The sequence below is a fragment of the Hydra vulgaris genome, chromosome 02 (genome assembly GCF_038396675.1).
Source record: "Hydra vulgaris chromosome 02, alternate assembly HydraT2T_AEP".
NCBI lineage: Eukaryota > Metazoa > Cnidaria > Hydrozoa > Anthoathecata > Hydridae > Hydra > Hydra vulgaris.
The window spans coordinates 54,480,968-54,502,500 of record NC_088921.1 but is presented as its reverse complement, the minus strand read 5'-3'; the positions used below and the strand labels follow the sequence as shown (position 1 = coordinate 54,502,500).

Here is a 21,533-nt window from a genome sequence, read left to right as displayed (position 1 = left end):
TTCAATTGCATATAAATATTGCTCTAAATGTCTTGCCGGAGCTTGGGCTTTGTGTAAACCAGAAAAGTTTACTGTCAATATTCTCAAGTAAATATTTTTCTGCAGTATATTTAATATTTATATTTAATATTTATATTTAAGTAAATATTTTTCTGCAGTTTTTTTGAAAAATTAAAGAATATAAAGTAGTATCTAATAATTTAAAAATATTGTTTAGTGGTGGTTTAACAAACTATATGTATGTGTGCGAAGTTGTTGATGATGTTCATTTTAAATCACATGAGCCAAGGAAAGTTCTTCTGAGAATATATGGAGATATTGTGGATCAGAAACAACGATTTTATGAGGGGGTTATTTTTACTTTGCTCTCTGAGCGTGGAATAGGTCCAAAAACCTTTGGTGTCTTTAACTCTGGAAGAATAGAAGAGTTTATACCAGTATGTTTTTATTTTATCAATTTATATGGATGTTTTATATGGAATTTATATGGACGTTTTTTATTTTATCAATTCATAAAAGTGAAGTTTAAAAAATGCTATTTGGACTGTTTTGGTATATTAGCATTATATTTCAACCTTTTCTTGGGTAATACTAATTCTGATTCTGCAAATCCACATAATGTGAATTTTAAAGGCTAATTATTTTAAGGACTGAAAATTTAAAACTCAAGTATTTTAACTTTATGTTTAATATTTACATAACTTAAAAATATATCAACACTTGATATTGAAAAAACAAAATTTGAAATAATTTTTTTATGCTATTGATTGATAGTTAGGGAAACTTGAATTTAGATAAACACAATCATTGTTGAAATATAATTTAATTTTATTCAAAAATAAATAATTCTGACTATAATTCTGGCATCATTTTTGGTGGATTAGTACTACCCATATTTTGTTTTAGCTTTTAAATTATAAATTTAAATATCAATATGAAAAAGGTAATTTTATACATACATACATACATACATACATACATACATACATACATACATACATACATACATACATACATACATACATACATACATACATACATACATATATATATATATATATATATATATATATATATATACATATATATATACATACATATATATATATATATATATATATATATATATATATATATATATATATATATATATATATATATATATATATATATATATATATATATATATATATATATATATATATATATATATATATATATATATATATATATATATATATATATAGACACACACACATTAAATATATTTTCTTAAATTCTTAGTTTCGGGACTTGTTTACAACAGAGCTAGCTGATCCTATGATTTCAACATTAATAGCTAAGAGGCTTGCTGAGTTTCATTCTATAAACCTACCATTGAGTAAAGAACCAACATTTCTCTGGGAAAATATTGAAAAGTAATTTTTTTTATTGTTGAAAGTTGTTTTAAAATATTATCTTAAAATAATAATAGTATATAATAATAATAGTATATAAATCTCAACTCCTATTCGCTTAATTATATCATAAAACTCCAAATGTTTACTTGACTTGTGGTTAAAATCTTGTTATTATTAATAATATAAATGTTTTAGTTTAGTTATGAAAAAATAATATCATGTATTTTATATGTATATTTTTTTATATAATTAATATTTTTGAATAAAGTTTTTATGTTTATGCTTTGTATGTCTGGTTACCATAATTACTTATTGTCCAATACAACAGCAAGGCTGTTGTATTTGACAATAAGTCAAGTACAACAGCAAAAGTCAATGTCAAATACAACAGCAAGGCACCTGTAACAATTTCCATTGCATATGAGTTGATAATAAAATTGTCTAATTCAGAAACACAAACCTTGTTAAAAAAGCTGTGCAAAGAAACAGGTTGAGCACAATGCTTTTCAAGACTACAGTTAGATTTAAATATCAAACCTCTTCATTGTGAGTTAAGTTTCTAGCTCACTACCACCTTACCTACCTACCCTAACCCTTTACCTACCCTAGCAATATTTGCTACCATAAGGCTCAAGGGCCCACTATAATTGAGGAGGTTGATTTTTTTTCTTTTTCTTCTTTTTTAATTTTTGTTTATAGTTTAATCCCTCTCAATTTTACAACTTTGATACAAAACCTTGTTGAATAAGGCTACTATATTAAAAAATGTTTTCTAAAAGTATCATAAAAAATTATATTTTGTTATTTAAGTCTAGGTTATGTTCTTTTTACCAAATTAGGCTAGGTTATGTTCTTTTTTCTAGATTAGAATAGGTTATGTTTTTTTCCAAACTAGACTTGGTTATGTTCTTTTTTCTAGATTAGACTAGGTCATATTCTTTTTTCTCGACTAGGCACTTGGTTATGTTCTTTTAAATGTTGAATAAGTTAAATATGAACTGATTTTAGAAATAAATGAAAGTATCAATAAATAACGAAAATTTATCATATTGAAAAGCATACTAAATATCCTTGATAAATTGTCTTCCAAATAGTCTGATAAAGTATAAATGACAGATTTTTATTTAAGATTTATTGAAGTTTGCTCAGATAACATTTGAAAAAGAAACAAAGCAGACGAGATTTGGTTAGGATATGGCTAAATAATTACCCTTAAAAGAATTAATAAATTGTTCCTTGCAAATCTTAGTAAATGTCCTTGATTAATGTCTTCCAAATACTTTATAAAATATAAAATGACATATTTTTATTTAAGATTTATCGAAATTTGCTCAGAGATAACATTTGAAGAAGAAACAAAGCAGGAAAGATTTGAAAAACTGAAAAAGAAGATAAATGTTCATCTTGAATATAAATGGCTACGGTAAGCTGTTGTTATCAGTTGTAACAGTTTGACAGTTTATTGTTGTTTTTAATAGTCTTTTTAATGCACTTTAATGCAATTTTTTTTGTTAATACACTACAAGTTGAAATTTTTTTATTGAATTTCTTTTCATCCTTGTGCATTTTTTTTTTATCTTTATTTATTATTATTCTTTAATTATTATTATTATTACAGTTAAACTCACATTTAACATTTGTTTAAACAAAGTTAATTTTTGTAGCTATATATTGTTAGTTAAGAATGTGTAACCAACAAGTCCACAAATGAAACAAAACAATCTTAATTTAAGGGTTGCTAAGTAATCACAAGTCAAGTTGCGAATTACTAGGAAAATTATTGAAGAGTATAGTTATGATACCAAAGCATAAAGTGGATGACTTATGTCAAATATCATAGCATTAATAAGTATATACTAAATTGCTGTTAGTAAACATTAAACACTTAAATAATTATATTTATATTTTATTATATTTTTCTGTATATTTTTAGGAAAATGCTTACAGACTTGAACTCTCCAGTTGTCTTTAGTCATAATGATTTACAAGAAGGTTTTCAAATGTTTGTCATATTTAAGTTTTAACTCAACTCGAAACTATTTGTAATTATGTTTCTCAATTCTAAATTTTGTTTCATTGTTTATTTTTCAGGTAATATTTTATACATCAATACTGGAGATGTCAACACAGATGTCAAAATTGTTGACTATGATTACAGCAGTTTCAATTACAGGTTAATTATTTACTTTTTTTATATAAAAATTGACATAGACTAAGTGTAGATTAATTAAGCAAAGCATAAAACTGTACATTAAGTTTTATATAGTATGTAAAAATAGAATGTATGCATTGCTTTTGATTGTTTTTGTGCATATTTTCTTGAGCATATGCAGTCTACTTTTTTAAAGAAATAATTTTAATGTAATATAAATATAATTTATTTTATGTTATACATATGTTTTGTACTTGCTGTGTAAGTTTTATTTTATTGCTGGTTTAAAAGAGAAAAAGTTGCTAAAAAATCATTTAAAATCAAATTAATGTGTGTTATTTTATGCTGGTTTTATTAGTGTGTGCAAAATAGTAGGAAAAATCATACAGCTACACTTCAAGTTCAGCCTAATTTTAATTAGAGACTTTTTTTTTCAAATATGTCCAAATCGCAAATTAATTGACAACTGTTAATCTTAAACATATTATACACTTTGTTGTTAGTTTATGTTGTTCATCTTTGTGTTGTGTTGTTTTTCATTTTTACGTTGTGTTGTTTTTCATTTTTACGTTGTGTTGATTTTCATCTTTGTGTTGTCTTGATGTTCATCTTTGTGTTGTTTTATGTTGTTCATCTTTGTGTTGTGTTGATGTTCATCTTTATTTTTTTGCATATAAAGCTAAAATCATTTCATTAATCAAACAGATAAATTCTGTTTTGTTGTGTGGTTAATAAAAAAACTAAATATATCTTTAGCAATAAATAAAAAATCAAGATTTTATATCAACAGTATTTTTGTTTTATATTTTTATATTTGAAAGGGGTGGACTAGATCTTGGATCTAGATTATTTGTTAGACAGTAACAGGTAATAAAAAATAACAAAACAGAAAAAGTAGAAAACAACTGATAGAGCTGAAAGTTTCTTTATCAAATTTTTTTTGTGTTAATTTCAAAGTAATAAATTTGAATTGATGAATTATAAATAACAAAAATAATAAAAATCACATATTATATATAATAATCTCTAAAACAAGATGAGGTTTTATGAGTTCAAGACTTTTTAATTTTTTATTTTAGAGGATTTGACTTTGGTAATCACTTTTGTGAGTGGATGTACGAATACAAAAGTCATCATGAAAATGGTTTTAAGGTTTTTAATAATGGATTTCCGAGCAGATCTCAACAGGTTTTTATGTTGTTTTTTTAAAAAAGGGGGTTTTTAAAAACATTTAACTTTGGTTCCAAAGAAACTTTGTTTCTGTGCTCTTAAAATTTAATCTCTTTTTTCTTCCTCCACCCTTTTCTCCTGTGACAATTTATCCAGATAAAATAATTATGAAAATACTCTATTCTCAAAAAAATTATTTTAATGTCGTTGATACCAAATGGATTCACAATAAAATGGAAAAACCAGCAACTAGCAAAATTGAGAAATTAAGAAATCACTTAAAATGAAGTTTGTTTGTTGTGTTTGTTATAAATTTGTTATGTTTATAACTGATTTTTTTTTAATTTTTTTTTGAATATCAATGTCGTCTTTGATGAAGTCAAAGTTTTAAATGGCATTTAAATTTGTATACATCATCCTATTCATGATACATTGTCGTAGTGATGATGTTATGCTGATCCTTAGGGTAATTAAAACTCCTTTGTGATGATGAAAGCAACTTACTTATAAGAAGGAAAACTCATGATATAAAATCATCAATTTTTATGTTGTTTAGGGTAGGAGGAGCTTTTTTAACTTTGGATAATAAATCTACTAATAGTAGTATTACAATAAAAAACACATAATAATACAAAAGTACTAATATATAATACAAAACAGATTGATGCCAGGAAAGGCATCTGGTTGCAAAAAAATTAATTCAACTTTTTTATAGTACCATAAAATAAAAAAATTATTAGATAAAAAGTTGCGTTATGCAAAGTACTTAAAAAAAAATTCTTAGCTCCATTGGTAAGTAAACAAATATAAAAAATTATCAGAAGTTGAAAATTTTGTATAGCAAAATAATTATATAATTTACAGAATAGAACAGGTTTATGATAAAGTTTACAGAATACAACAGAACTTTGATATAGTTTTCAGACTAAAACAAAATAATGATTTAATTTTTAAATATTCAAAATGAATTTTTTTAAATAAGAAATAAAGAATTTAAAAAACTTCACATTCTTTTTAGAAGCAGTTTTTATTCTCAAACAACTTTAAGACTGTTTTAAAATAGCAGGTAGCTTAAAAATAGCAGGTAACAATTTTTAGTTACAATTTGAATTATCTGAATTTTTTTTAGGAGTTATTTGCTCAGCAATATATTAAAACCACCAATGAAATTTTGAATAGCTTTTCGGAAAACAAAATAGACCATCAGAAGTTTAAGTATGACTTGACTCCATGTTCAGTTGAAGCTTTGTTGGATGAAGGAAATAAGTATACAGCTTTATTTATTTTAGTATACAGTTTTAATTTATAATGATATATTTTGTGGTTTATGTTCTTTCTTTTCATTTGTTTCTTTAGCAATAATTATATTTTAATTTTTCTTTTTTTTTCCTATTACCAACTAGTACATTTACATGAAAACAATGTAAAATAGTATTTCTATATAAGTTAATCTAATTGCAAATAAAACTAAGAACAACTGCTAATAATCATGTTCAGTTATTGGGAACTAGTTTGGTTATTGGGAGCTAGTTTGAGGAACGTTTGGGTAAAATGTTAAGTTATTTTGCTAATAATGTCATCATCTGGGGCTTAATTTCTATAAAAAATATTTTCAGGAAAAAACTTTTAATTGATTTTAGCATTTTTTTTTTATCTCCATTATGCCATTTCTACGCTTTTTTTTTTTTTAATCTCTACTATGCCATTTCTACACTTTTTATTTTTACATTCTAATATTTTGATTCAAAAAACATTAAAGTGAACATACATTTAATTTTTTCGGATGAAGGCAGATTTCAAAGTTTTTTGGATAAAGACGAATTCACCATTGAATGTCTCGAGATTTTATTCATTAAATTATGTTTTAAAAACCAACTTTTCAAGAGTCTATCAAAGTAATTTAGACATGGACGAAGAATTTATGTCTAAAATATTTGAATAATATAATAGTCTAAAATAATAGAATAAAAAAAAATATTGTGTTCCTCATATATAGAAAAAAAGCCCTTTAAACAAAGAGTATTGAACATACCTACTCATCGCGCAGCAGCATTGTTTTAAAAGTTCATGATGTAAAGTCATAGGGGTTTTAAATAAAAAAATGTTAATCCTCGTCGTTGTGATTTTGCAGCCAACAGAGATAACTAATAACAATAACAACTTATGGTTTAAATCATCTTTTTATTTAGTTTAAAAAAAGGGTTAAAAGAAAGAGTTATGAATCTATAGTTAAATTTTTTAAGAAAGTAAAAACCTAAATATAGTTACGATATTTTTTGAAATTTAACAAAAAAACTATTTTTATTTAACTTTTTTAATGCTCAAGGAAAACTAAAAATCCCTCCTAAAACTAAAAATATAAAAAACTGTTCTTTAAGTTTTAAACCCAATCTTACTACAAATTAATTTTAAATTACTATTTCTATATTATTAAAATATTTCTGGTTTAAATGTGTCAGTTTTTAAATGTGATAGTTAGCAGTGTTACAGTTGTATAGTATTTTTTCTATTTAAACTTAATTTTATCTTAGATCAACGTTTAATTTTAAAGAGCTAAAATCTTAAATCTAGTTTGTTTTTTTGTGAATTTCTTTTTTTCTTTTCCCAAAACTTTTTTAAAACTTCCATCTATTAAGAGACTTTCTCTAGCTACCAAGAGACTTTACAATGTGATGGTCTTGCATCATTTTTTAACAGTACATTTTGTTTTTAACAATGAAAGAAACCTGTTAGTTTTCTAATAACATAACTATATTATACATGTGTAATTACATTTTATTATAGAATAATTTCTATAATTGGAAAAATGATACATCAGCTAAAGGCCTAATAATATACATACATAATTGACCATGAAATAAACCGGTCATGGTCAATTTCAAGCTTGTTTTCTTTTTAAGTTTTTTAATGTTTTGATGATTTATTTTCATTTGAAGCTAAAAATATAATTAAAATAGTTAGAGTAATCCATATCTATTGTTACTACATTATATCTAGTGTTACTACAAATTTTTTTTCCTTGCTGCTGTAAATAGTTAAAATCTAAAAATCATTGTTGTATAAACAACTGAGGTTAAATGAATATTCCAATTCACAAATTATTTAACACAAACAAGAGTGGTGTTGTCTAAATGAGGGGTGGCTTTCCCTAGTTTTCAAAAAAAACTTTTTGAAAACTAGTCATGGTCAAAAATGTATTTGACCATGACCGGTTTATTTCATGGTCAATTATGTATGTATATTATTAGGCCTTTAGCTGATGTATCATTTTTCCAATTATAGAAATTATTCTATAATAAAATGTAATTACACATGTATAATATAGTTATGTTATTAGAAAACTAACAGGTTTCTTTCATTGTTAAAAACAAAATGTACTGTTAAAAAATGATGCAAGACCATCACATTGTAAATTGAGAATAGCACACATATTACAGACATGCATGTTGTTTTCGTTTGTATTTTTATTAGCCACATACTATAGTTACAAAAAACTCCAAGCTTCAAGACCAAGACAGTTAAAAATGAGTCTTAAGACATGCCAAGACTCAAGTCTCAAGACCTACATCTCTGTTTATATGTAGTAAGGGATAAATAAGTGACAACTAATTTTGCAAGGCTCGCTTCTTCAAATAGGTTAGTCTCTCCACTGATGTTAACTAAAATAGTCATTTTAAGACTCTTTTCTATTTTTCTATTTTTTAGCTCAAACGACGACTTTCCATCAAAATGAATTATACATGGATATGGAGGTGCATCATTGACTACTTTAACATTATCTTTTGTAATGGTTTTGTCATGTTTTCATTTTCTTTTTTCAATTTTTTATATGTGGTAGACTAGCTGCTTTTAACTTCTTTATGATCAACACCTAATTGGCATAGAATTGCATCTGTTACCTTCTGTTAAATAATTGGTGATGTATCACAGACTGTGACAGCGAAACATTACTGGTATTGATTTTACCCAAACTAGGCATTATTGTTTATATATTATTACCGACATAAATACCTTTTAGAATTTTTGCAATTACTTTATCTGAGTTTTCAGAGACTTTCACATGATACCAATTACCTTGATTGAAATCAGATTCAATTGAAGAATCCTTGCATAGAATTATGTCTATAAGCTCACTGTTGGGTACATCATCTCTTAAACTCTTTGGCTGTGAACAAATTTTCTGCCTGATGCTTTCTTTTGTCTATTTTACAGAAAATTTGTAGTTTTAGTTTTTAATTTTAGAATTTGCGGAAAAGAGATTAAATTAACAGAGGTTGAACCAGAGCTAAATTATTTAATTAAAAGCATAGAATACCTTTTTTCTCTACTAATATCCACTGAAGCAATAATAAACTTCCTTTCACCTTCTTGATCTTCCAAAAATTTAAAATCTTCAATCTGTCTTTTTGCCATCTTTTTTTTTATCCTTATTAACCATGTTTTTGAAATAAAAATTACAAAAAGTTTTTTTATTTCAAGCTCAAACTCTGAACATCTTGAAAAATCTTTTTTTAAAGGAGATAAACAATAATATTTGATATTGATGCAGGTTGACACTGTTGTTTATATATTAAATGCTGAAGAATATGTGATTCTTTTGAAAGCTGTACATCTAAATGAAAAGATTTAGACATTCTTAAATAAGTATTTTAGCGACCAATGGTTTATTAATAATTCCAATATTAATAAAAATTTCTACTTGCATTAGCTTATTTTGTTTTTTTTATAATAAAAGGCTCCTTTTTTTTACCTAAGTTGTGCTTCATCCATTTTTAATATGTTTATTGTATGTATTAATCTGAAATTATTAGAAAAATTAAAAATGGTAAATTATCAAAAGTTGCACCAAAATATAAATATATAACAATAGGGATAACAGAAAATCTCAAAAAAATACCAATTTTCATGATTTTCATTAAATACTTTTTGTGGGGTAGTAAAATCATTATATACTTTTCAACAAAAACCTAGGCCTAAATATACAGTAGAAGAAAAAACTAAAAAAAAATTGCCCCTCCCTCAAGATGCCCTAAATGACCACTTTTTGGTCTTTTTTTTCTTCTTAACTTATCGGCTTGAGAGGTAATCCAATAGCGCTCAAACTTTTAGAGAGTTATTTTTATATATTTACCCCAAATGTAGGGGGTATGGTTTTTTAGATTTGAAAATTTACTTTTTTTGACTACCTCTAATATATACAGGGTTTGTACTGTACCTGTAAAACCTGGAAAATTAGTTAATTTTGACTAAAGTCATGGAAAACCTCGAAAAGTCAGGGAATTTTTTTTTTAATCAGATAGTCGGGGAAAAGTCAGGAAATTCTTATTGAGTTCTAAGTTACTCATTTTACAATTAAGCGATTATGTTTTTGTTAGTGCTACCCATTAATTTATTTTGACAATTAAAAAAGTATCCTACAGTGTTTCACAGGAAGGCGTGTGATCGCACGCCATTATATGACCACGCAATTTGGTTTTTAATTTAAAGACATTTACCCTCATTTTGATTATTGGCTAATGAAAGGGAAAGATTATGCAAATTATGCCATAAAACAATTGAACTTTCGAAAAACATATTTCAGTTGCAAGCAATTTCTCTTATTTTTTTAAATTGTTTGCTGCTAAAAACTCACCTAATTCAGTGGAATAGTCTATTTTAAAGATAACTGATTTCTCAAAAGGACACATTATAAAACCACAATCTTTAGAACTCATTGTATCAAATTCTAATAAAATCTGTGCAGAAATTATTCAGGCATTGCATTGTTGCTTAATTAAAATTTCTAACAATTTAAACAAAAATGCAACTAATTTGTACCAAGAGATTGCTAAATCTTTTCAAATGGGACTAAATAAAGTTGGATATAGCTCTCATGGTCTTCTCATGGTCTTCTCATGGTCATGGTCATGGTCACTCATGGTCTTAGACCTCATTTCAAAGCTTTACTTAAACAACAGCTGAGCCTGTTTCCCTGGCTTGTTGTGTTCTTCGATGAATCCCTCAACAAGAAAACTCAAACTTGTCAAATAAAATTTACTCATCTGATATTGGAATGAGAAAAAAATGCAAGTTGAAGTGAAGTATTTGGATTCCTCATTTATGGGACATAGTATCAGTCTTGATTTGCTGAATCATTTTAATGAAAAGATAAGTGATCTTAATCAGCAAGGTTATTCAGGTCTCTATGGATGGACCCAGTGTCAACTTAAAGTTTCACAGAGACATTCAAAGCAAGTGTGACAAACACAAACTATCTAAACTTATTGACATAGACTGCTGTTCTCTGCACATAACTCACGGTGCTTTCAAAACAAGAGTAAAATCAACTGATTGAGAAATTTAAGAAATGACCAAAAGTAGCTTTATCTTATTTTACGACTCTCCTAGAAGAATTGACTTTATCAATATCACTGAAACTTCTGTGTTCTTAACAATACTTGTGATTTACAACTACTGTAATTCTGTAATACAATAACAATAAATATTGTATTGCAATTCATCTTTATAAAACAATAACAATATCTGAAAAGAATATGTATTGTAATGACCCACTACAATAACAATAAATATTGTATTGTAATTCGTCTTTGTAAAACAATAGCAATATATTGTTATTGTAATAAAAAAGAATATTTTAGTGTTTAAATTTAATAATGTTTTAATAGTCCAGTTGCCAACTATATTATACCCTTGTACTCTTGAAATAGGGTTCAACTAATTTAATGATTGATTCTATTTTACTGAAACATAATGGGAGGGGAAGGTGTGCCAGAATGGTAAATTGGGCAACTTTAAATATTGAAAATCAAAGTTAACAGGATCAAAAAAAAAAGGAACCACCATTTTTCTGCAAAAAAAGGGATTCGGCAGACCTAAGACAGCGATTCAACATAAAATACATCCTGAAAAAGGTAAAATAAATTATAAAAATGAAGTTAATAGTTTTCTTTAAGTTTAAAAATTAGAGAATATTTTACAATAATAAACTACAGAATGTTCATCAAATTAATAACAAGATAGGTGATGCGAAATCTAAATATGTAAAAATAAAATTTGCAATATATTGCAAATCCGTAAATAAAAATTAGCAAAAATAATAGTAAGTCCGTCAGAGATAAATATAAATATGTTAAAGTAAAGTATAAATACATAAAAGTTATGTTCATCATACTCTTAAGGTATGTACCTAGTCTAGTAAACAAAATGGGGTGTAAGTTGATATACGATAAGTGATTGTAGACTACCCTAAAAATTTCATTTTATTGTCTTAGGCCTACAAATATTTACAACCTAAACAAGCAATCAACAACCTAGGTCTACAGGCCAACTTTACAAAATCTGACTAATTTTAAACAAACTTTTACAGTTTGGCATCATTTCATAGGCCTATTATTAAATTAAGAATTATTTGTGTACTATCTCTTACTTGCATGGTTCTTTGATAGACTTAGCATCAACTTTTTGTTCCCTGTGGTTTCCCTTATCTTTTTCTTTTTATAACCATCAGGGTTTCTCTTCTTTTTTTTAGATCTTGTATGGTCAGACTACTACTATCACACATTTAAAAAAGCAGTTAATCAACTTAAATCACAATTAAAATAATCACATGTAATAAATTAGCTTTATTGGCTACACTGTTGAACAATCACAACAAGAAAGTGAGGTTATGTTTAATCAGCTGTCTGCAGTGCAGAGCTTCTTGTTTTTTGCTATAAGGGCTGAAATCCAGACTTCATCCCATTTAACAAAAAACCGAAACTTTTAGATACTGTACAGGCTAGAGAAAACTTTTGACTGGCACCTTTTTAACACAAAACAATAGAGCTATCCTTTGAATATATAAATTTGAAAAAAATCCAATTTTGTAAAATATGTGAGTTTTGTAAAAAAGTCACATTTTTTTACAAAAGTTTCAAGTTAGCTAACAGTTGTAAATTAGTTATATGTTTTAATGCTTATTTAAAATATTTCTTTACGTGATAATGTGCATTATTTGTATATTAACAAAATATAAAATTAAAAATTGATATTAAAATTTCAATGATATTATGAAATATATTACAATAGCTGTATATGTGAATAATTTATTAGTTGACCTAGAGATATATGAAGTGGAGAAGTTATTGTTAGTTGTTAGTTAGGTGTGTAGTGAGCTTTGTAATTTTTTAAAAGGTTTTGTGAAGTTTGTGTGTTTTAGGGAAGTTGTTTTTTATTAAATTTAAAACATTTTAGCAACATTTGTGGAGACGTTTTTGTTAAATTGGGGGTTAAACCATATATTGCGTTTTTACAATTTTTTGGGGTTTTTTCTTGTTTGATCTGATATTTAAGGGAGCAGTTTTTGTACCCTGGTACTGCAGGTAACAGTAACATAAATACAATATATAGCTCTAGTTTATCTATTGAGCACTCGGATTCTCTTGCTTATGAAGATTGGATTAAACTCGGAACCTTTTGCTTATGAAGCTTATGATAATCACATAAGGCATACTTTATAAACTTTTTGTTACTAATTTATTAAAAATATTTATTTATAGATACATTTATTCATTTTACAAATATACCTTTTTTTAGAATTTTAGCAAATGTTAGCACTGCAGCTCTCGCAAATAATCTAACTCTCTTGTACATAGCTAATTAATATTTTCAATTTTTGCCCCTAGACTGTTTAAAATAGAAGTTATGTCCTAAGTTTTGTATGTTATGTGGAAATACATGGATTTATAACAAGAAAATTATATTGATGAGCCAGCGTTATAATATTATGTATTACATATTATTTTTGTTTAAATAATTTGCTAATTAAAACATACTAAGTGTTCTTTTTTTCTCTTATCTCTGATCTTCATTGCAGTAATATTGTAATAAATTCGAATATATTTTGCCACTTTTAATTCATTACTTTATATTGAAAATTACTAAAAATTTTGGTTAGCTAAAATTATTATTAAAATCTTACATAAAAAAAGCATTGAAAGATAAATACATAAATACATTATTCTCAGTATATAACACTGAACTTAGAAAAATGTAATTTAGAAGTAATTTATTAGTGAGTTTACTAGCATAACAAAGATAATCTTATGTTAAAAATCATTATATTATGTTATAATAAAATGGTTTTAAAGCGCTAATGATGTCACAAGAATGACGCTATTGACAATTTTTTTATATTAGCAAAGGTTACCTTGTTAGTTTATAGGATTGGAGTTTATTTTTTTGTGCGTATATTTATAGCAATGCATTATTTTTTTGCTTTAAATGCAAAAAACTCAGTGTTTTACTTTATCTTTATAGCATTTGCTCCTGCGCTTTGATTTTGTTGTTTTCAACAGTTTTATCAGTTTGTGGTTTACATTTTATTGATTGTTATGGTATTTTGTATTATTGGTGCAAATCTCTTAACATTGTTTAATAGAAGTATTTAATTGAAGATTCATTTTTGGCTATTTGAGTTAGTCTTTTAAATCAAGCTGGAAGTATTTAATCAAAGATATATCTTACAAATTCTATTTCCACATTGTAGACATAGGCTTCAATGTTATATATGATTAAAGAGTTGACTAACTTGACCTCCAGGAGTATTAAGCTACTTCAATTTAACAAAAAACAATAAAATTTCGACTTTAAATAAACAAGCTGAATACTATTTTCCTAATCAATCAAAGAAATTGCTAAATGTTAACATGTTATTCTGTCAAATTTTAACATGTTATTCTGTCAAATGCTAACATGTTAGTCTGTCAAATGTTAACATGTCAGTCTTTCAAATGCTAACATGTTAGTCTGTCAAATGCTAACATGTTAGTCTGTCAAATGTTAAAATGTTAGTCTGTCAAATGCTAACATGTTAGTCTGTCAAATGCTAACATGTTAGTCTGTCAAATGTTAAAATGTTAGTCTGTCAAATGCTAACATGTTAGTCTTTAAAATGCTAATAAGTTAGTCCATCAAATTTTAACATCTTTAAAAAAGTCTTTAAAAAATGAGCACAATCATTTTTATTTTTTTTTTATTTTTTTTTATGTGCACTGCAATATTTAGAATTTTCAATAAAACAATGATATATAGAATATTCCTTTAGCTGACATACTTTACATTGTCTCAATACCAATACAATTTTTATTGTTTGGACACATATAACAATTTTATAAATACAGTTAAATATTTTTTTATCAACAAATTTTTTCTTTAGGTTTGCGCTTGCTTCTCATTTTTTTTGGTTACTATGGTCGGTTATACAAGCACGATTATCAAAAATTCATTTTGGTTATCTGGTAAGTAAATTCTTTTTGGTTATCTAATGTTTTTCAACAGCCAGAATTAGGTTAACAATGTAGTAAATCAAAAAATGAAACAGAATATATTATTTTAGAACCTTTGAAAATTGACAAACAAATATTGTTAACAACATATTAAGCACAATTGTTCTTTCAAAGTTATATTACGGAGTTTATAACTTTGAAAGAACAGGTAAATCCGACAATGTTTCATGTTTGGCTTTATCTAAATCTTTTATCTCCTTTAATCTAAGCTCTCTATCAAAATAAATATAATTTTTGATCATTTAACGCTTTAATCAAAAGTTCACCAGCGTTTATTCCATCCATCAGAACATCAAATTGATATAACAAACCATTGACCTAAATATAAAAACCAATTTAAATACATTAATTATTATATATATAATATATTATATTATTTATATTTTATTATAATTATTATATATTATATATATATATATAAATATATATATATTATATATATATATATATATATATATATATATATATATATATATATTATATATTATTATTATATATATATTATTATATATATATAATATATATATATTATATATTTTTATTATTATATAAATATATTATATATATATATATATATTATTATATTATATATAATTATATTATATATATATATATATATATATATATATATATATATATATATATATTATATATATATATATATATATTATTATATTATATATAATTATATTATATATATATATATATATATATATATATATATATATATATATATATATATATATATATATATAAATATATTAAAACTAAAAAAAATAAACTTCTGCAAAAAACTTATTAAATGCATTTCATTCATAAATATTGCATTTCATTTTTACATAAAAAAATGAAATGCTGTATTATATATCATTATGTAGTTTATTATAAAACAGTTAATAATATAAGTTATAGTATTTCTAAGTAAAAAGAGTTTAATTTACTGTAAATAAATTTTGTCAACAACTCATTCAATGACATCTTTTGGACTTTCTCAAACTGCAAATATATCTTGAGCTTCTTTAGACATTTTGGACAAAGGTCAAAAGCAAATGTCAGAAATTATCAGCAGCATTGTTTAATCTTCATTACCGGACAAAATTAAAACTATATTTAAACATATTTAAAACTATATTTAAACATGTTTAAAACTATATTTAAAAAAATTTAATATTTAAATAACATTAATTAAAGTTTTATTCCACTTAGTTTTATTAACAACTTTTCAAAACAACTTACATTTTATTTTTACATGTTATTTTTATATTACATGTTATTTTTTCACTTCATTTGTGGGAACCATTTGGGTCACAAACTGGGTCACAATAAAATCTACTGGTCTTTTAGATTCTTCTACAAAAAAAATTTGGTTATTAATAAAAAAAAAATGTTAATGTATATATATGACAACAGAAGTTATATTTATTTTGTGTATCATAAATCTTTATTACCAAAGCTTTCCTTTGGTAAAAATTTTGGTAAGATTCAAGGAGTTTCCACTGTAAAATGGGTTTTAGCACCACAAATTATCTTTCACAAGATAGAGATCTGTTTTATCTTCAACACCTATTTCCCATAAGTTTTTAACAACCTGGTTTAAAACACCTCCATCAATATTTGGTGTTTTTAAAACATTTCTTTTAATAACCTCCATTATCAAAAAAAAGATATGAAATTAAAATATTTAATTGTACTTTATTTGTAATATTAATGTTTTGTTATTGTTTTTAAATGGTATATATATATATATATATATATATATATATATATATATATATATATATATATATATATATATATATATATATATATATACACACACACTTTTTAGTTAACTATATGCACAGTTTGATGCGACTATTAAATAAAATACTAACTAATAAAATAGAAAATAAAAATAAATATTATTCTCAAAATGTTTTGTTACCTGAAAAAATAAATTTTAAAAAAAATTATACTCACTTTTCATTTTAAATTACAATTTTTTAATTAGTGGTGATCACTAAATTCTCATAAAATTTTCATACAATGCAGAACTAAAATTTGTATTATTGAATGAAAATGAGTTGACCGCATAAATTTTTGAACTTGGTATGCTTGAATTATTGTATGATTGAAACAATCGGTGTGTCTCGGTTAAAGTTTTACATATATCATTGTAATTGTTAAAATTTCTAGCACATTTTTTTTAAGGTCAAGGCTAAGTATAAGAATTTCAAGACCAAGGGCTACGCAAATGTTTTCAAAACGAAAGACTTAAATGTTTGCCTTACATTAAGTCCAATTATTAACAAAAATGTAAGTAGCAAGTGCTGTGACAATAAAACCACATGTTGTGAAATTAGACCAAGGTTATGCGCAGTCAAATCAACACAGTCAATAAGAAAATATAATTGTAGATATATATGAAAGCCAAAAACAAAAATACATAAAAATAAAGAATGAAAACTTTTAATTCTTGAATTTTATGTATTTTTTTTTGCCAAGGCCAAGGCCAAAATGTTCAAGGCCAAAGCCTTAATTTTTTGCCCTAAGGCAAGGTCAAGGATTAACAGCTCTGCATTTTTTAAAGCAAGAATGCTTTTGTTCAAACCTCAAAGTAAAAACATACATAAGAAGCCCATAACGTAATATTAGCTGCAAAAATTACTGGATAGTGAGACAAATTATGTTTTAGTAATAGTTTCTTACTACGAAATAATTCTCTTCCATAAGACAAATAACTATTTATTAAAACCTGCAGCAATATGTTGAATGTCAATTTTAGGCAAATATATTATTTCAACAATTTCTTCTATATTATATATATATGTAACGTTTCGATCATTAAAATATATTTACTAAAATTTAGCAACTGTATTTTAATTAACTTTTGTTTTAATTTAGCTAAATATTATATAATATAAGATATGAAGACACAATAATATTATTAATAGAATAAATAAAAAGTAATTGCACTTGGCTGTGCTTTAAGTCTTCGTACCTTACAAGGTACAAAAGCTTAAAACACAGATAGGTGCAGCTATTATTTATTTTCTTTATAGTTTTTAAAATAATATTATATTTTTATAATAATATTTTATGATTATATTATTAATATATATATATATATATATATATATATATATATATATATATATATATATATATATATATATATATATATATATATATATATATATATATAATATACGTATACAAATCTTTCATATATTATCAAATCAAGTGCAGTAAGAAATGTGGTTGAAACAAATAATATTATTTCATAAATTCTAGAATAAATTATTAAGACAGAATTATTTCAAATAGAAATTATTTGGAGAGCAATGTTCAAACTACATATTAAAAGAAACACGGAAACTCGATTTACTAAATTTAAAACTCTTGTTCAAATTTTACGATATTATACCGTTAAGGTGATAAACGACCTTGTAAGTAAGTGTTCACGGCCAAGGTACAGTAATAACAACAGTACAACACCGTGAAAGACGATCACAGGGAAATACCGTAAAGTTCTTGGTATAAAACCGTTAATTTCACGGTAAAGTTTTACAGTGGTCATACATTAACCAGGGAGAAAAAACAGATAAGTTTTATCTGGGTACTAAGAAAGAAGTGCATATGTGTTGGTTGCTGTAAATATCTGTAAATAAATACTTATATGTTAAATCTGGTAAAATCAATCACATCGCTGATTGCATTTTGTTAATATACTAGTATTAATTATGATAGCATCAATGTAAGTACAGGTTCTAAAGAAGGAATAATACAAAACTTGGAGAAAGCATTAATGGGTCTGCCATAATTGTTAATTCATCTTCTGCACACAAAGTTAATATTTACTTAATGGACTAAGACACATTTTTAAACAGCTTAACGGTCCAATATCCGGCAGAAGTTTGTCAGGGACCAATTGGTAAAGCCATAAAGAATAAAGTAAAGTTGACTGTTGTTTATTTTTAACCTATTACATTACAGATATGGATAACCTATATTATCAAAAAAAGCATTTCTCTATCTTGATAAAAATCAGCAGTATATATACAACACTAATCTTGCCATAAGAGTATGAAACGTAACCGAAGATCTTACCAGAATGAAACCTGGACCTTCAAATCACAGTAGTTAGTTAAATCTCTCTAATCGAGTTTGCAGACTTTTTATATCCACAATTAAACGAAAAAACTCATTTCATCAAACTTCATTACGGATTAAGCAGGGATGGGTGCAGTATTTGAAATTGCTAAACTCCAGTCATGGAGTAAATTCCAAACAAATATATGTTTATTCTTAAGTCAAATAGGCTGTTTTTCAAAATAATGCAATGATTGGTACCTAGGAAGAAAAAAAACTTTAAAGTTTTTGCCCCTATCCCCAAATTATATTGAGTTTGATTAAATGTTTAATTAAAAAATGGGGATACTTAAACTTGACGTGTATACTTTTTTTTCTAGGCTTATTCGCCATATTTAGCTCCACCAAAAACCTGTTTACCATAACAAATTTATTTTTTGTGTATATATATATATATTTTATATATATATATATATATATATATATATATATATATATATATATATATATATAAACACACACACACATACACACACACACACACACACACACACACACACACACACACACACACACATGCAACTAATGAAATTGATGTTTTTTATTTTTTTTAGGAGTATGCTGAGGTTCGATTAGAAGCTTACATCACTCATAAAAAACAACTTGGCTTTTAATCAGCTAATTTCTTATTAGTCTTTTTATTGATTTATATTTTTATAAATATTTTTATTGATATATATTTAGAAACATCAAAACATGAATGATTTTTGAAATGAAAGTGTAATCAACTATTTTAAGTAATAAAAATAAAGCTTAATCAATTATATTTAAGCTTAATCAATTATATTTAAGCTTAATCAATTATCTTTAAGCTTAATCAATTATCTTTAAGCTTAATCAATTATCTTTAAGCTTAATCAATTATATTTAAGCTTAATCAATTATATTTAAGCTTAATCAATTATATTTAAGCTTAATCAATTATATTTAAGCTTAATCAATTATATTTAATTATTATATTTAGAAGCTTATTTATGCAATAATACTTTATACAACGGCCGTGTGTTTAGGTAGATGACGTAATCTACTTAATATACACGGCCGTGTATAAAGTATTGTTGCATAAATAGGATACTAAAGAGAGTTTTTCAGAAATTTAAGTTTTATGCCTAAAATAGGTTTATATACCCAGCATACTCTATGATGAATTACAGTGGATCTATTTAGGGGTTTTGAGAGGTCAACTGTAGTTTCATTTCTTACATCATCGGTTACTTAGTAGGCCATTACTGGAAGCCGTCAAAGTTGCTACCCGATGACTAGCCACTTTATCACATGATGCAGGTGCATATATATATATATATATATATATATATATATATATATATATATATATATATAATATATATATATATATATATATATATATATATATATACATACATATATATATCACCTGCAAATCCACTACAAAAGTGTTTGCTGGGTAGTAAAGTTTTTCATTTGTGAAGTTTTTTCAAGTTTTTTCAAGTTTTTTTCTAAAAAATATTAGGTTGGTCCTTGATATTTTTGTGTTTAAAATTTTTGTATTGTATATCATTGAATTATAAAAACTTATTTTTTGTATTTTTTTTTTTGTAAATTTTATAAAGTTTAAAAAATTTTTTGGCTTTTTTTAAAAACCTATTCTCATATTATTTTTCTTGAGTTCTTATGTATAAATCAAGAAAAGCAAGTGTCTATTATAATTTTATATCTTTTATATATAGGTGTGTGTATATTTGAGTACTACATTTGTTTATTTTTTTTAATTTTTGTCTGCCTTTTAAAGATAATACAACATCTTTACGTTTATTTACAAAAAATAGTGTTTATTGTCATTAAAAATACCATTGTTTGATTGACAAGATTAATGATCATCAAATTAAATTTCGATTCAAATTATATTAAAAATTTTTTTTGCAATTCTTTCCTGATATGAAGATTTTTCAGTCTGTAAACTTTGTTTCTCTGCGTCAAGCATAGCAAAGCAATCTATAACAAGATTTATTTAAGTAATTTGGAGTAGTTTAGTAATTTCCTTTAGATGTTAGTTCAATATGTTCTCTTTATACATCAATAACATCACTTATACAATAAAGTTCAAAATTAACGTTCTGCAAATGTATACATTGCAATAAAAATACCAACCTCTCTTTCGTTTTACCAACCTCTATCTTTTTTATCTTAATAAATCTCGAATATCATTAATAAAATGTTTTAAATTCAAAATTAGATAGTAGTCCAGTTTTTAGAAGTGGTTAATGACTGCCCTGAACAAGGAGTCAAACTGATCTAGGATTTCAAAAACAGTCAAATATATAAAGCAGCTACAAATTGCACTTTATATCGTTGAGAGCCATCGAAAATGTGTCT

General features: G+C 25.0%; 1 protein-coding gene across 1 annotated transcript in view; it reads left to right on the top strand.

Moving 5' to 3' along the window:
• LOC100215955 (choline kinase alpha) overlaps window positions 1–19,875 on the top strand; it is a 20,046-nt gene extending 171 nt beyond the window's left edge. Inside the window, exons 1-10 of the mRNA XM_065791396.1 lie at window positions 1–87; window positions 218–437; window positions 1,285–1,418; window positions 2,716–2,823; window positions 3,334–3,392; window positions 3,492–3,573; window positions 4,632–4,740; window positions 5,852–5,988; window positions 14,918–14,999; window positions 19,733–19,875. The exon at window positions 1–87 is cut by the window's left edge and continues 171 nt beyond it. Of these exons, the coding sequence (XP_065647468.1) occupies window positions 1–87; window positions 218–437; window positions 1,285–1,418; window positions 2,716–2,823; window positions 3,334–3,392; window positions 3,492–3,573; window positions 4,632–4,740; window positions 5,852–5,988; window positions 14,918–14,999; window positions 19,733–19,792 (1,078 nt within the window). The 3' untranslated portion in view covers window positions 19,793–19,875. The remainder of the gene's footprint in view (window positions 88–217; window positions 438–1,284; window positions 1,419–2,715; window positions 2,824–3,333; window positions 3,393–3,491; window positions 3,574–4,631; window positions 4,741–5,851; window positions 5,989–14,917; window positions 15,000–19,732) is intronic.
• Window positions 19,876–21,533: the final 1,658 nt, after the last annotated feature.